Source organism: Aplidium turbinatum, chromosome 12 (genome assembly GCF_918807975.1).
Source record: "Aplidium turbinatum chromosome 12, kaAplTurb1.1, whole genome shotgun sequence".
NCBI lineage: Eukaryota > Metazoa > Chordata > Ascidiacea > Aplousobranchia > Polyclinidae > Aplidium > Aplidium turbinatum.
In genome coordinates this window covers 4,468,268-4,486,176 of record NC_137483.1, presented here as the reverse complement: position 1 = coordinate 4,486,176, position 17,909 = coordinate 4,468,268, and the positions used below count along the sequence as shown (strand labels likewise).

General features: G+C 38.2%; 1 protein-coding gene across 3 annotated transcripts in view; it reads right to left on the bottom strand.

The window, feature by feature from the left end:
- LOC145781369 (uncharacterized) overlaps positions 1 to 17,025 on the bottom strand; it is a 116,760-nt gene extending 99,735 nt beyond the window's left edge. For all 3 annotated transcript variants that reach the window (XM_082593154.1, XM_082593155.1, XM_082593156.1), the window contains exons 1-2: positions 16,967 to 17,025; positions 13,655 to 14,023 (exon numbers count right to left, since the gene is read on the bottom strand). In XM_082593154.1, coding sequence (XP_082449280.1) covers positions 13,655 to 14,023; positions 16,967 to 17,012 — 415 coding nt within the window. In that variant the 5' untranslated portion in view covers positions 17,013 to 17,025. The remainder of the gene's footprint in view (positions 1 to 13,654; positions 14,024 to 16,966) is intronic.
- Between the last annotated feature and the right edge of the window lie 884 nt (positions 17,026 to 17,909).

The window sequence follows — 17,909 nt, the reverse complement described above, 5'->3', positions numbered from 1 at the left end:
CAAACACGACTGTAATATTTGTGCATGTCTGATGATAGGCTATAGGCTACTCTGAGACCGTGGTGGTATGCAGCTCGTGGTGATTGTGGAAGGAGAGCCGGATCAATGTGAGAACGATTAGACATGACCATTTCCTCGTACTTCTGTTTAGTGATTTGTGGTAAAGTAGGCCTATATGTAGACAAGTTTAAAAGTTCGAAGAACCGTATCCAAGCCCTGCCAACTTGGTGTGGAGACATGTCGTCTTCGTAGAAAACATCGGCAACATTTCGCAAACTTGCTTGATTACAACTTCTCAAATAGACATCTTGCCGAATTTATGAACTGCTGAAGTTGTATCACAGCCACTCCAAAACAAGAACATCTACCTTCGCAATAACATCTCTAACTCTGTAGCACTGTCTTTGCTGGTAGTTTTTCCCTCTTGTAATGTTTGGCAAGAAGATATTAGAATAGTCACGGATCAGTGCCGGTCTTAGGGTATTTCGGGCCCTGTGCGGAATATGCTTTGCGGGCCCCAATGCCAATGATCCAATTCAGTAGCGTAGCTAGGTACTTTGAAAGGGGAGGGGCGGCGTGATCGTCGATGGTGACAATCAGCGGTGGGAGGTCTGGGGGGGTCTCCCCCAGAAAATTTTGAAAAATTACTTTGAATTTGGGGCATTCTTAGAGCATGTTCAACAAAAATTTAGATATGAATATTACTGTAATATAGTGCTGTCCGGTGGCATAGCAAAAGGATAAGATCATGCTTTCTTTGGCATTTTTCGGAAATAAAGCTATGTCTCTATGTTGAGTCTGGATGCAACCTATTTCGTCTCCTGAAAAATTCGTACTCCGATTTCGTACCCTGAAATCGTGTAACAAATGTTTTTTTTTTTCGTCCCCTGAAAAGATCGAGAAATTTTGAAATGTTTGCGGCAACTCCAATCAGCGAATTCGGCTATGTCGTGTTTTTTTTCTCGATCTTTTTAGGTTACGAAATGTTCAGGGGACGAAATAGGTTGAATTCGTTGAGTCTCTATGTTTTCTTGTTGTTAATTCCTTTTTGAATTTTTCCATTGAAAATGACAAAATTACTGCATTTTTTGAGTAAATTGCGGGCCCCCTAATTTGCGGGCCCTGTGCGATCGCACGGTTTGCACACCCCAAAGACCGGCACTGCACGGATGCACTAGTAAGAAAAGGGCATCAGTATCGTCGGAGTACACAGTTACAGGTGTTCTACCTACCGAATCAAAGCAACTTGAACGATTGTTGTATCTGCAACACTAGGGCACAAATGAACTTTAAAACCATTCAACTCCAGTTGTTTCGTTAAAGCCACCACAAATCTTTGTTTGTACAGTTTGAGAAAAAGATGTTCCTTTCAGTTTGGCAAGAATTTTGATCATTCAATTCAACAGTTTGAGACGTCGTACCAGAGCGTTTTTGATGGGTGGAATCTTTGGTTGACACCGTGTCATTCTTTGCTTGATGATGTGCCTGTTAAGCCCACTTTCCGACAAGAGCAGCGTCTGTCACAATGTCACATGATCCCTTGCAGCTACATCGAAAGATTTTCAAGACATTTTTTGGTGCAGCAGCTACATCCGTCATGACTGGAGAAAACATGTCATCTTTCTTCTGCCAACCCAATGACAATGGTTTCAAATCTGAGTTGCTTAAAGTTCTCCAAACTTTCAGCTGGTGATATACTCTGAGGCCGTGATAGTATGCAGCTCGTGGTGATGGTGGAAAAAGAGCCGGATCAACAGGTGAACGATTAGACATGACCATTTCCTTGTACTTCTGTGGTCGTTTCCCATGTGAGTCTACCCCGATTGCTTAATTGGTTAGCCCGTGACTTCGTGAACGAAGAAGCTTCATCAAGCTGCGCTGGTTCGAAGCTCGGTGTGTGCGCTTGAGCCACGCACTCTAAGGACTGCTTTCCATTCAGCGGACCTAATGGATGGAATAATTTCCCGGCAATAACACTTCAACAATCGGAAACTTCACTCTGTCAATCTCGGTAACCGGCCCTGCGTCAAAAGCCTCTACAAGTATGCGAAACTATCAGGAATAACATGTCAAGGCTTTGTCAGTCCGAGGATAAAGATTCAAAACCAACCCTGTAGCCATCAAAAACAATAACGTTGTCGCACAAGTGCTGAAGAAAACTGATGTAGGCCTACTCTTTGAAGAACTCATGGAACTTCTCATTCTTCTTTGTCACAACACCACAACAAGGCACCGCCATCAATAATTTTAATGGGGTCAGGTGCTTTTGTCATTTCAACTTTGTGCAAGATGTATGACTTCAGTTTTGATTTTTGCGCAGTTCGTAAAACTCCATCTTTAAACAGTGATATTGGGTACGGTGATAACTCGTAGAAGAAGTACCGGTAGTCTGCAATTTCGTTTTCTGGCTTTCTCTCTATGACAACAACCAATCTCAAAAAGTGTGTTAATGGATCAATGGCGATAGTATCATGACCAATTTTTAGACTGGCATAAAGGCTCTGTCTGTATAGCATTTATTTGCTTCTTCCTCTTGAAGGAACAATTAGTAAAGGTTTTATCATCAAGTTCAATTTGGATAAACGCCCCTATCTCCTCAGATCGGTCACAGGTCACACTGTTGTTGTTATCAATCAACCCTGAGTCTAGAGCCATAAGCTGAACTCCAACTTTAAATGGATTATGTGAACAAAACCAGGTTTGTACTTTTTTTAAATCATCATTATCACGTTTGATTCTTCCAGCAAATGCCTCTTTGTGTTTATCATCAGAATTTGACAATGATGAGACTGTACTGAGTGCATTTGTCACTTCTGCACACCTGTGCATCGTTTTATTCCACACCCTTAATACATTATGCATGGTTTTTTATTCCACACCCTTAATACATTATCGGTGGTGCCCTTGCCAATGACTCTGCCTTTTCCTTTTAAAGAGTTCATGAGAATCAGTTCAGAATTCTGCCCATACAATTGTTTGTTAGAACGCCTGACGATGTGATTTCCGTACATAAATTGCTGGTAGACACCTGGGGGACTTGTTTCCAATTCTGCAATTGTTTAAAGATACAGGCGACATGTTTTTGCACAATTGTTGTGACCTGTGGCAGCAAATAGCTTCAGCATGCTTTTTGACGCAGAAATGTGTAGTAACCAGTTGCTTGTTCTCTCTGCTTGAATAAACTCCAGCACAACTGAAACGTAATTAACATAGATCAAACACAGAGCTGATGTACGTGATTCTCGTGTGAACTGCTCCTTGTTATCGGTGAAAAATGCCATCATCTTATGCCCAATGTTATCATTATTATGATCAGAAGGACTGTCTGAGTCACAAAATTTCTCCAAAGCACTCTGCTCTCCGGGCATCAACTCACTCCAAAATTCTTCCAACATAAGCGACAGAATAGCTGTTGCGCATAACAGATGACCTCGAACAGCGCGGGGAACTGCCTTCCCACTAAACATGTGCCCTACCTACAGTTACAGGAGCGTATGCTGTCTCAAGAGCTCTTCTCAAGCCACTTCCTTCCATACAAGAACCAATTGATCCCAGAAAACTCATAAGCTGGTGAAAGCCGCCCAATCGAACAAATACGCTCACGTTGTTGATTGCGGATTGAGCGAACACGAATGAACCATTAATCGAAAAAGTAGTTTCTATTTCAGCATTTAGGCTACTATTAAAATCGCTGACAACTGGCATGACAAACTACGATTAACAAAACAGACACAATGCAAATGAAACAACCAACTATGAAAGCTAAACTTACCTAAACGATCCATTTCTTTAACTTCAAGTAATAACATTGCAACTGCAGGCAATTTCGGTGCGTCATGGTATTTTGATAACTCCCATTCACGGCTTAGATTCAATACAGTGGACAGAAAACAATTATATGCATTGTAAAGATGAAATCTATTTTTGGTCGTTGAGGGAGAATATGTATTATCGTTGGCTCTTTATGTTTGGAGATTGCATCCGACTCTAAAAACTAAACTGTAAAAAATAGCCTACTATTTGGTAAGCATCCATCATTGAATTAAACTTTCGTAAACAGACAAAAATACTTATTAGCTATCATGCATTCTTTTTTCTTTTTTTAATAATACAAAAACTAAATGAGACAACATATAAACTAAACATTTGTTTAAGGTTGTTATCTACAACTATGATTATCGCAAGAGCTCTATTCTTTATTGCAGAGGTTCTTAACCAGGGATGCAAGCACCACTGATGGGTGCGGGACATGTTTCTAAAACGTGCGGGGGTGTTCAATCATTACAGATAGATATAATATGACGCAAGAAGCAATGTTGTTATGCCAGGTTTCAACAAAAATGTTGAACTCCATGCGACTATTGCTTTTCAACCATTTAAAGAGGGGGAGAGAATTGATTGATGATTTTAAGTTGGTGCCCACAAATGGAAAGAACCACTGCTTTATTGTAAAGCATTAAACAGAACGTTGGTAGGAAACTCTGTTTGTAATCACATAATCAACCCAAAATGGGGAAAAAGCAATTAACTTACCCGTAACGTTGGAACGTGAAAGCCAGCAGCCATAGCAAATGCACAAAGCAAACTTGCGACAGTTGAACGAAACCGCCCTTTTATAAACTATTGTATGTCCACCATAGTCTAGCAATGCAAGCTTTTTTTTTTCAATAAACTAATGTGGGTATGTCCACTGCTTCTTACAAATGCTGTGAGCTATCACTTGTCATAAATAGTTTTGCTCTTTGATTTACATTTATTTCAGCGGGATATGGAAAGCATTAATACATTCTGTCTATGCTATCTACCAATCTAATATTGCCAAACTATTTAACTGTCGTACACTATTAAATTTTCTAGGAGTTCTGTTTAAGTCAGTTTTAACTTCAAAATGTTGTATTTCTGAAGTGGCAATACGTAAAACAAAACCTTCAATATGCGACTTGTAAAAAAGCGACAAGAGTTAAAATGATCTTAAAAAGCTTTTAAAAACAGCTCTGATCCACCGACAATCCCGTGAATACATGGGTGGCTTTGAAAGTAAAACAAAATTATAACAAATATACAATGTTTCCGAGGTCAGCCTAAGCAAGCAAGCAACGTACTTCATCTTCCAAACGCTGCTGTAGATCAAAGCTGAACCTAGAAACTAAACTTACAATAGATCGAGTTGTGAATTTTTTTACCAAATAAGAATTGCCTTGGCAATAGAATTGCAAGACATGAGATCAATTGTGCTCCGAAAAAGACTATTTAATCTATAAAAAAAAACTTACATTCCATCTCTGCGTTAAAAGGTAACAATGACTTCATGCTCTGCATTACCAAGCATGAGACATGTGCTGCAGTAAAATAGGGTGATTAAATCATTTTGTATTCCGCAAATAGACCTTATACCAATGTTTCGTATCTTGGCAAAAGGTTTCGTTCAACAACTAGCTTATTCGAGTTTCAAACCAAATTCGAACAGGTCAAGAATGTACTCGGGTGCAATGTCACCAGACAGAGTAACATTCAATTATGCTAAGTGTCATGAAACTAAAGATGGTTTTATTCATAAGGTTTTAACCAACTTAAAATGCGGCCACCCCAACTCAAAGCATACTAAAAATGAAGGCAGGTAGCTCACAACAACATGTAACACAAAATAGAGAACAGCCAGAAGGACAAAACACGCCAACGAAGTAATCATTAGAACAAGGAGCAGTACAGAAACAAAGTACGTAGAAATGACGTAAAACAATATATTATAACATTTACCCACTCTAAAAGGTAATGGGATCCCCATATCTAACGGGAGGAACCCCTTTGGTGGACCTAGACGATCTTCTTGGATTTTCATTGGAAAGGCTTGATCGGGTTAGGTCACCAGTCGTTGTTGATTGCGGATTGATTGCTGGATCGCAGTCGATCACTTGGTCGCGAACAACTTCTTCGACTTGATCGAAATTATTTCCCGGTGAAGCGCCACTGCAAGGCAACCTATCACTCGGTGTGAATGACTTTTCCTCTGTGTCCGATGATTGAGGAGAATCCACAATATATTCCGATGATTGAGGGGAATCCATAATATCCCCGTAAGAGATATTATTAGCAGGATGTGGGGCTAAGTCTCTTAGAGACACGTTAGACTCTCGGCCGTCGCTGTATTTGATGCGAGCGTATAATGGGTTGGCTTCGGTTAAGAACACTTTCGTGACTTGATCGTCGTGTTTGCTAGACCTGTTAAACTTTCTCAGTAAGACTGGGCCAGGAGTGCTTAACCAATCAGGAAGGGACTTCCCGTGTGACGACCGTCTAGAGAAGTTGAAGAATCGCTCATGCGGGGTAGAGTTTGTTGATGTACACAGTAGCGATCTCAATGCGTGTAAGGCGTTCGGAAGGACATTTTCCCATTTGCTTACAGGCAGGCCGAATGATTTGAGGTTACATTGTATCGCCTTTCATATTACTCCGTTGTAACGTTCAACTTGCGAATTGCCTTGCGGGTGATAGGGTGTTGAGTGGCTCACAGCTACACCCTTTTCCAACAAGAATTGTTTAACATCCCTAGACATGAAACTTTGGGCTCGATCAGTATGAATAAAACTACAGGTACCGAACATTGCAAACAGTTGAGAAAGGCACTTGATTACTGTGCCAGACGACGTATCAACACAGGGAAAACAAAACGGAAATCGTGAATACTCATCAATGACACACAATATATATTTATTACGAGAACATGATGGTAAGGGGCCCTTAAAATCTAAGTTTAGCCTCTCCATGGGCTGAGTCGCTTTGATTAAATTACTCTGGACGGGTTTAAAGAAACGTGGTTTAACTTCAGCGCATACATTGCATGATTCACATATTCTTTTAACATCAGTTGTCGAGTAAGGCAAATTTTTCGAACGCACATAATGCAACAAACGAGTTAGACCCGGGCAACACAATTCTTTATGAATATCCATCAAACATTTAATGTTTCGAGCAGGTACCGTTGCGCAAAATGCTCTCGATAAAGCGTCGGGTGCTGTATTGTCTTTGCCGGGACGGTAACGAATGGTATAAGAAAAGGATGCCAGTTCGAGGCGCCAACATAGCACATTATTGTTTTTGACTTTTGTCCGCTTCTTGCTGTCAAACATGAAAGCTACTGATTTTTGGTCTGTAATTAATGTAAAATGCCTTCGAATCAGAAAATGGGACCACTTTCTTACGGCTTCAGTTAACGATAACGCTTGGTTGAAAGCCGACTCAAAATCCAAAGTTTTATTCTCCAAAAGACGCTGCCTGATATTCCGCGAAAATATTCCATTGATAAATACGTCTCTCAGCATAATATTCTTATGTTCTGCTGCAGACACAGCTTTAAAATTGCAGTTCTTTGCTAAATTTTCTAAATGGTGTCGAAACTTATGTAAGGTTTGATCTGAGTGCTGCTTTGCAGATGACAGCACATGTCGCGCATATATTTCGTATGGTTTCTTGATATAAATTTGTTCCAAAAGCTGCATGGCTCCTTCATAAGTCTCGCACTCATCAATGTATTCAAAAACTTGGGGCGAAATCATGCTGATCAATGCTTTTAATTTAAGTCTTAAACGGTTGGTTTCGCCTGCTTCGTTTTCGGCAGGTCCCTGTTGTAAGAGCTCCTGAATATAGTTCTCAAAGACTTGTCGCCAGTGTCTAAATTCTCTGGCCGCTTGTACATTGCCAGGCTCAATGTCTAATCGCTGAGGTTTTAACAACCTCTCCATCCTTTGCGATTTTTAGTTGAAAATCTAAATTGTCATGAAACTAAAGATGATTTTATTCATAAGGTTTTAACCAACTTAAAATGCGGCCACCCCAACTCAAAGCATACTAAAAATGAAGGCAGATAGCTCACAACAACATGCAACACAAAATAGAAAACAGCCAGAAGGACAAAACACGCCAACGAAGTAATCATTAGAACAAGGAGCAGTACAGAAACAAAGTACGTAGAAATGACGTAAAACAATATATTATAACACTAACCACTTCCCATCGGCATTCGCGCGCCGTGATCGTGACGCGGTAAACAGCTTTTTTTTTTCTCGCGTTTCTGCATTTTGACTGCCTTGTACAAAAAGTAGTGTCTTGTATAAAAGCAAACCTTTTCAGTGATTGACATTTAATTTTGCTTTAAAATTAAAAAAAAAAACTTTGTAAAATGAATGCAGCAGTGGTGTCTTGTATTAAAGCAAACATTTTCAGTGATTGACATTTGATTTTACATCGAAATAAACGAACACTTTCAAAAATAAAAACAGCAGTGTTGTCTTGTATAAAGGCGAACATTGTCAGTGATTGACATTTGATTTTACATCGAAATAAACGAACACTTGGAAAAATGAAAGCCAAAAATGTCCATCTTCAGCTCTGAGACGGTCAGGGGTGGGAAAAGATCTTTTTCGGCCAGGGTTTAGGTACTCTGGAATTTCTGCTGATTCCAACATCTCAAGGGCTAGCATGACTTTGAAGTTTGGCAAAGTCAATCGTCCGTGCTCTTGATGGAGCATTTTGAATAGCAGAAATGAATTCACCAATGCTATGTCCACTATATAAAAAACAACTTTTTATACCACCTTGTGTGCTTTCCTACAGAGCGGCAGGTTGCTGAAAGCTGATCTGAACGATCAACTCCCCCATCCCTTGATTGTACGAAATCACACAAGTGGGTTTTATGATGGGATTTCCATTGAGGTTGGTTTTACCTGTTGGACATAGTTCTGATGAATGCCATGTAGAACATCTTTACGTCCTTCCACACCCAGGGCTGGATTTAGCTGATGGGGGCCCCGGGGCACTTTTAGATCGGAGGGCCCCGTACAAAAAAAATTTTTTGCACCAACGGCGCGAAAAACCACCTCTACCTCTGCAGTAGCATTAATCTAGCACTGCACAGCATTGCCATCACACCATTTGCTGTCTTGAACACGTGCTCTCCTCTTTTTATTTTTTTTCCCGAAAGATTGCTTGGCATGTGCTTCCGGTTCAGCCTAACTGTACCAACTGTGTGGGTTTTGTTTTGCAGCAATGTGCAAAATAAGTGTGGACTGCTGTGCCAGTTATCAATAAAAAGATAATAACCTTTTCCAAGTAAATCATGGCATAAGTTTATGACCACGTTTGTACTTGCTGGTACAGCACTGTCTCGATCCTGGCCACTTTATTGTTTGAAATTCCAGGTGTATCCACACATACTCCCACATGATTCATAGAGTCGTAACAGCTTTAGTCCAAACCGTGCCCTCTTGGAAAGATTGTATTGCTTGAACTTTAGCCTACCGTGAAATTGCAGCATAGATTCATCCACAGAGATGTGCTTCTCTGGACAATAGACTTCCTGAACATTGTGGAGAAATTCATCAAGCATAGGTCTTATCTTGAACAAACGATCGGTTACACCATCCAGGTGCAGGTGCCCCGGGCTCCCGATTTGAAAAGCCCCCAGACGTGAAAAAATGTGATTTTGCGGTATATTTTTTTCTTTCAGCCTTTGAAGTTTCTGCAAAATGCTGTGTAGTGCAGTGCAGTGCTGGATTAATGCTACTGTAGACGTAGAGATAGTTTTTAATATTTTTTGCAAGGGGGGCCCCCGATCTAAAAGTGCCCCGGGCCCTCCATCAGACTAAACCCGCCCCTGTGGAAAAATACTTCGGTTTACAACAAAAGATTCGCGTTGCCACCTCTACAGCTAAGCAAACCACTGGAATACCTTCAAGTCGCTCATGCGAACAGCAAATCTGCTGAATCTGCTGAAACAGTAGGCTACAGCTATACAGTAGCTCAGAAAGCTTACGTCACAGACAAATTTCTCACAAACAAAATTCCGCTATAACACTGATTCATTACAGCTGAATCATTGCCTCAAGATAACAGAACCATTAGGTGATTCCCCTCTCAACTGCTAGCAAAGGACGGCAAAAACCGACTACCGCAGTCAAATCAAGAAAAATCTGTCGGGAGTAGCCGACGTCCGACGAATTGGCACGGAAAAAAATGTCGGCTATAGCCGACCGCCGAGCGGAAGTGGCATCCTGCTTCGAATTTGCGGGTTAGATTACATCAAACACTTTTGGACATTTTTTGCATGTTTTGCTTTTAGCTAAAATGTTGCATTTATATAAAAGATTGGAACTTTAAAGGTTTCGTAAATTTTACGGATGTTTAGAAGTGAAATAGAACCCTCGATTCAAAACTTAAAGATAGTAGCCTAATATTCGGCTATAACTCAGTAACCACTTGGAATAAGGAGCTGATTTTGATATGCAATTACACTGAAATAGACACAAACTATTCATTATGGTAATCAAAAAAATGTTAGAATATTCTATTTTGTTTGTTTTAGCTAAAATGAATAAAAAATTGTTGCTTTCTCATGACAAAACAATTAGTTGCCCTTATATTACTGCTAGTACATTTTTGGTAAAATGCATACATACGTGTAAAAAATGCGCGTAAAACATTCTTCAAAATTAGTAGTTCAGGAGCGTTTGGAGACATCGGACGAAACATCGACATGATGTGCCACAGTATTGGTCCCACCACGAATGAATGTCAAAGAACTGAATCATCCGATCGACCCTCACCATGCTACCTCACCCACTTTGGAGAGAATTTAAAATACAACAAATTCGAAGGTAACCGTAAGGTACGGGCTCTTGAGTCTTGATATCGGTTTGGAGACCCTAACCCTTACAGACGTGGATCCAACAATGACATATTCAACAGTTGGTACCACCACATCCACTGAAATGCTCAGGCCAACAAATACAAACAAATAAGATAAAAGTCCTGCATATATCTGACCAGACAAACTTAGTTTAATCATAAAGTTTACTGTCTTTTTCATTTAACTAGCGTTTGATGTCTTGGCTTGTCAGGAGCGCTGACCAGGACGGCAAACAAATGCCGCTTTGTGATTGAAACAAGTTCAAATTTTCGTATTTTCCTGTTTAAAATCAATAAAGAATTAAATAAAAAAACGCAAATCGCCAGGAACAAAAACAAAACAATAAAAAAAAACGTAAAAGAGGAAAATGCAACACATGGACGGCGCAGTCAGTATAAGCAAAACTTTAAACTAGTTGCTCTGTGGGTTATTTTCAAAAACTCCACTTTAACTTTGTTATACGACTAGCTGTGTAACAAGTTCAAACAAACGCGTATAAAATTTTAACATCAGTTTCAGATTCATTAATTTTCTAAAGATTTTTTTAACAGTTTCTTTATCATGTCATTCTATTGACATTCAATGATTAGTTTTGTTGTCTTATTGCATTGGAATGAATTCATTAACTACACATGTCGCACATTTTGCATCATTACTCAAGCACGTCGTTAAATTACAAAATAAGTTTCCCTTAGCGGCTTAGATATGCAGCAGATTGGTCAACAACGTCCTGTAACATACCAATGATAATAAACTAACTAATATAATAATATAACTTAATAAATAAACTTACTTTGAACCGTTACAAGTGGAAGCGCAATTATGATTGACAGCGTTGCTGTTGTGTAACATTGATCAACTAAAAATTTGCTATATAGCCTTCTAACTTTAAGTAGCCTACCGTTATTTCAAAGGGTCACTCAAAGAAAATTGCCTCAATATCTGTCTACATCTGGTACAAACGTCCAAAGTGATTATATTCGTGTTCACGTTTCTAATCAAACCAATGTTTAGTACCACTGCTTAATTTGCATTCCTATGCATTTGTATTATGTTTACGTTTTGTATTACTGTGAAGTGTATTTTAGGGAGAGGGAGATAGCTCTTAATTTCGAACTGTTAATTCTCTTTAGCCTGATCATTTGTTTTATATACTATGTGTCTGCAATCATAACAGGCATGTGTAGACATCAGCTTCTTTAAAATATAATCTCAAAATGGCATGTTTTGACAAAATTATTTAAAATTTAATAAGCTTTTTGGTTGAAATGAAAGGAATGAATTAACCTCGAAGTTCATTGACGCAATAAACTACAGTACCATATTTGGTGGTGCCAATAAAGATATTGAGTATACCTTTAACAATGGAAAACATCCTAAGTAATAATTTTAACCGGAAAGTTGCTTTATACGATTGTTTTGGAAAAATATTGTGATGTCCAGTTTCCGCAAAGTAAAATAGCAAAATATTAATTTAATCCGACTTACCCAACAGTTTGTTTTAATCAACTTCATTGAAGAGATCGTAACAGTGAACAGTGACAACAGTAGTTATCTTGTAGATATTCGGTAAATCACAGAAACATTAAATTTAAGGTTAAAAAAACATTAAGGTTAAAATTATCTTCTCCAAATCAATTTTTAAAAATCGATGGTCAAGTTAGAACCAATTTATTCATTGGCGGTTGTGTTTCACCCATGGTGATGTGTAGTTTCCTAACATTCGTTCAGTAAATGGGTTTTGTTTATTTTGCTCTTCCAAGGTACTATAAATAACTCCTGCACCCAATATACTGTTTCAAAATGGCAATGAACTTGCTCCAAATAAGTGACTAGTATTGCTAAATAAAACTTTTTTGATATAAATTGTTTGTTTAAATTGCGCTTGCGACAAGTTAATTACGTTACATCACCAAATTTAGTCTGATTGAAGAAATTAAACTTAGAGGAACATATAATTAACAACCTTACAAACTTTGCTTATTGTAATCAATACAAAAGATAATCTCCGTGCAATTAGTTAAGAAGCTTGCATAAACGCAAAATTACTTACCGTTGGAGTTTTAACAAGGAACAGAACAGTTGGTTTGAAGCTTGACTACCGAGAGTTCAATACTAAAGAGTGCGCACTGTACCAACTTTCAACGACAGGATAGCCCATGACCAGATTCTTCTTTTGATAGCTTTTGCTTCAACAACTACAATCTAATTTATTATAATTTGAGTAGAAGACAGCAGCATTTTCAACATCATGCTGAATGTCCAACCAGGACTGTATGAGTGAAAGGTATTGATCTATTATCTTCCAGTCTAAGTCGATAGATATTATTTCTATCGACTTAGACATTGCAATGTTGAAACAAGCAACCGTTGCAAATTTGCATAAAAACTTTTAAACTAAAACAAATTCTAACGTATCCTATTCCACATAGTCATGAGCTTATCATTAGCCTACCTATGCAGGTTTTCTTTCAACCTACCTGTTCGTAAGCTACTCTGAATCTTCAAAATGTCATATAGCCTGCTGTAAACAAGCAATTCTTAAGCACTTATGAGCCACGAAGCGTTTTCAAGAAAGCAGCAAAACATTTTAACTTATTGTACACATGAGTTTAACTAAACCCTATCGCCAAATCCTTATTATTCTCTAACAGTATCTTAACACTTTTATATTTTATCTGCATCCCCAGTTTATCAAACTGTAACAAAATCAACAGTTCGAAGCAATTTTGATATTTGCATTTCTAATGCTACGTTGCATCTGAGGTTATCTTCAGACACGACTCGACTCAATCTGGCAATGCCAACGTATTTTAATAGGTGTAAGGTAAAACCATATTATTGGTGTCTCTGCATTTTATTAATTTCTGCCATTTATTTATGTCATAGCCACTCGTGGCTTGTTTACAAAACTTAAGCATAGGAATGTTTAATAACGTTAATGAAACCAAACGTAACGTACCAAAACCTTACCTTGGACTGTTATAAGTGGAAGAGAGATTACGATCCGCAGTTCCGAAATATCGCCTTCATTCAGAAAACCACTTCGTACACTAAGATCCAGGTTGGTTGTCAGTGGTTGAAGATAAGTCAAGTTAGAAGTGATCACTCCATTGTTCTCAACACAAGTGATATTTTCATTGATTGATTCTCTTGGTACGCATCCGGCACCAACGACGTAAAACTGTGGAACGTTGTTGTTGTCTGCAAATGTGTTTATCCATAGATAACTTTCAAAATCTTTCTCAAACTGAGCTGTCACAACAAGACCACGATGACCAGTCGCCAATGTATTGGTTGGTGATGGTAAGTTTGGTTGAATGGTTGGAAGTGAATGTGTTTCTAAAATAAACAAATGATATTATTAACAATAAAAAGTTTCTAAACCCTCAAATTGGTCATAATTTATGTTTCATCACAATTTATTAATAATAATTATGCTTGTTTTTATTTAGCGCTGTATCCATGGCAGAATGCGCTGCTCCTCAGCACTTCACAAAGCAGACAACGTCAATGCGGCTGTATAGAGGCACAACTGAGTACATTATTACCGGAATCCATTTCATTGCTCAGTGTCAAGCAGGAATTATATTTAGTACCATATAGTTCTATAGTTTTATAGCTTTCTATAGTTTTTATAGTTTTTTTTAGTACCATATTGTTCTACTGTATAGTTCATAGTTCTATTTGAATAAGCTTAACTGAACATGATCTAGCTTTTAGCTGATCGAAATCGATATTTAGACATATATGATTGAACTGATTCGTGTGAGAATAAATTTCTTTGCATTACAAGACATGTAACCGAGTCGTTCATATCAAGCATTGTTGTGGGTTTGACACCTGTCAGAAGAAACTTCATTTTCTTGATATTTAGTAACATTATTTTTAAAAGCCTTCGATATAACCCGACAGGGTATCGAACTCATGCCTACCGATTCAGAGGCGAGCGCACTAACCACTAAGCCACTGAACCGGTTTACCACTATGCTAATTCACAAACAAATTTGTGATTTGTTTAAAAAAGCAAATATTTCCACAATTTTTTTCAAATATCTAAATAATCATAATTGACATCATATTACTGAAAATTAAGTTCCTATTTAATCAGAACTGGTAAGCCACGAATTGAGCTCACTCAACAGTAGTAACAGCATTACCATTTGTATACACAAATCTCAATAATGGACTATTTCTTAACTGCAGTATAAATAATGGTGAACGCGTTTATTGTATAAAGGAACTCAAAATCTATTTGGATACAAGTTTAGTCTATTACCATCATTTTATTTTTTTATCTTTAGATGCAGGAGCGGGTCATACAGGCCTAACGGTATTAAATTTTTAAATACAACTTCAGCGCTATTTTTTCTACTGATAGATTTCTAGATATTATTTTAGAATTGTTTGGTGATGAACTTATTCCTTTCAATTTCATGGGGAATCGATATTGGACAAATTTAACATTTTTTTAGCTCTATTCCACGTCTTCGGGAGCCGGAACTCACAGACATGCATTGTATTTTGCTGATCTGAATGGTAAAACTGTTTCAATGAGTTGGCAAAAGAATGATTTGGTTTGTATCTCCATTAAAATGATTGAAAGTTAATTTTCGCTAATAGTAATTGTCGTCAATTTTACTTCAAGCATCAATTTTGGCTTTTTTAAGTATCTAATTATAACACATCGTTGTATGTTAAGTGGAAGATAGTAGACATTGTTCATCACTCGAGAATTGCTGAGTGTCACTTTTGCATTTTTACATAACTATTTTAACCGCATACTACCAAGGTCACCACAAACATGTTTCGACTGCAATTGAAACCTCTTCTTTAAGACGAACATTTGTTATGTCATAATACACTAAATCTTAAATCGCTATTTTAAAAAAATTGATAGTTTATACAATGAAATAAAATCTTATACTATATAGTATATGGGACAAAATGACTATATTAAGTATATTCTAAAGTCCAGGGGTCACCAAACTTTTTTTTCTGAGGGCCGGATTGCTGCGAGATTAACAGCTGCGGGCCGGATGCAAATTGCGAAAAGATGTACAACTATTTAGAATCTTTATTGACTTGAATTGAGTACAATAAATAAAGTCAGCGGTGGAGTAGCAAAGTTGTGATGAAAATCGAAAGGTTGCTGGAAAAGTTATCCCCTGCTGTGATACACTGCAGGGCATCGTGCTCAGTGGTGCCTAAGGGAGTTGAGGATTGGGGGGGATATATCAACATTTTGTCAAATTTTATACGATTTTGAACGTAAGGGGGATGCATATTTTTATACACAATTTCACAATTCAGGCTACTTTCAAACCGTTCGGTCAGTTCAGAGATAACTCTGTCCATGACGTGATTGTAAAGTATTTTACAATGCAGTTGAGTGTCTGCAGTAGCTGCCATGGAGCCTCTACGCAATCTGCACCATTGAGCGTCCATCAAGCACTGCAGCGAATAGAATGATACAAAACACGCATGCAAGTCAACTAGACGAAGTTGTTGATGCGATTATCGTAAAAGTAGAACAGCAGACACTATAGTTACGAGCTACGATTTAACGCAGCAGATTAATCCATTGCATATAGACTACCAGAGACACAAGGCCTGCACAGGAGAATAATACAATGAGTCCCCTCATAAGCATCTCTGCAGTGCTGTGGCCAGTGGCCTGGTCCAACTCGTCCTTAATACCTTCAATGAAGGTCCTTCATTGTCTAACGTCAAATCCAAGACAATTTAGAACTGTGATCAAACATCAATAAAAGAAAAACAACAGCAACTCGAGATGCTTGCAAACAACTAAATCGAAGTACAACTTCATAGTAAATAATTTTTTCTAAATTATTGGGGGAATGCTGCCAAAATAATGGGGGGATATACCCCCCAACCCCCTACTTCGGCACCACTGATCGTGCTCTTGAAAAACATTACACTGATGAAACATTAGTTTTTTGAACAACAAAGGTTGAGATGTCATAAGAAGAAACAATATGGAAAAATCATTAGCAGGTTGCGTGTAGCTCAACAGCAACGTCAGTCCTTTACAAAAACTTGGTAACTTTTTGCCTTATCAGTTGTAGTAGTGCAGCTGTTATTTCCGCAGCACGTGGCGGGCCGGATGAAATCAGTTCGCGGGCCGGTTCTGGCCCGCGGGCCGTAGTTTGGTGACCCCTGTTCTAAACCATCGGAGCTCAGAGTGCGGCCCGCGGGTGGCATGAACTATTTTCAAATGAAAATTTTGGTTGATATTACAACACAATTTTTTCAGACACTTACCTTTTAATAAAAAAGTTAAAAACAAGCAAATTTGTTTTATTTTCATTTTGCATTTAACTTTAAATTTCTGTAACAAACTGAAACATTTAGTAATAAGTGACAAAGTTCCTTTATCTGCATGACACTGTACCAAGCCGAGTATTGTTTTTTAACGATCAATGATTGTTTAAAGCGGCGGCTCCCAAACATATCTAAATATTTTGTATTCTTCTTCTTCATCGTGTGTCACACGGCCGTAGCCCAGAGCATCACGCAGGCTCTTGCTCTGTCGTTGAACTCGGCCAAATCCTGTGCAGAGCACCTTGCTTTTAGGTCAGGGCATTCGAGTAGATGTTGCATCGTTTGCTGCTGTCCGCATTTGCAACTTGTGCTCCCCATGGAATACCCCCAGTGTCTCATCAAGGTTTTACATCTACCAATACCAGTTCTTAAGCGGTTGAGGCATCGCCAATACTTCCACGGTTCACGTAGGGTAATATTTTGTATGTATTATGTATTTTGTATGTATTTGTATGTACTAATATTTTGTAATATTTTGTATTGAGGACCCTTTGGAATTTTTTGATGGTTTGTTTGCGATCATTTATAAATCAACAAGGTAAAACAAATTAAATAGGCCTCTTGTAAAGAACACTGTAGGAGAAAAAATCAGAAAATGCTTAATGGCAAAAAGTATAAAACGACACAGCAGGCTACCAACAGAAGATTGAAGTAAAAAAATCACCACTAAAAGCCAATGAAATCAAGGCTAAAACAATCAAACCCAAAAGAAATTTAAAGAGATCATTTTGCTGCAAATACTGTATTTCACCTCTGTTTGTAGTGTTTTGTTTTGAAAAGCGCAACTCTCTTGTTGGGTGCAAACCTACTTGACATTAACTCTCCTGTCCAACTGTCAGTCTGTTGCAAATAACATCAAAAAAGCAACTGCCAATCACAACGA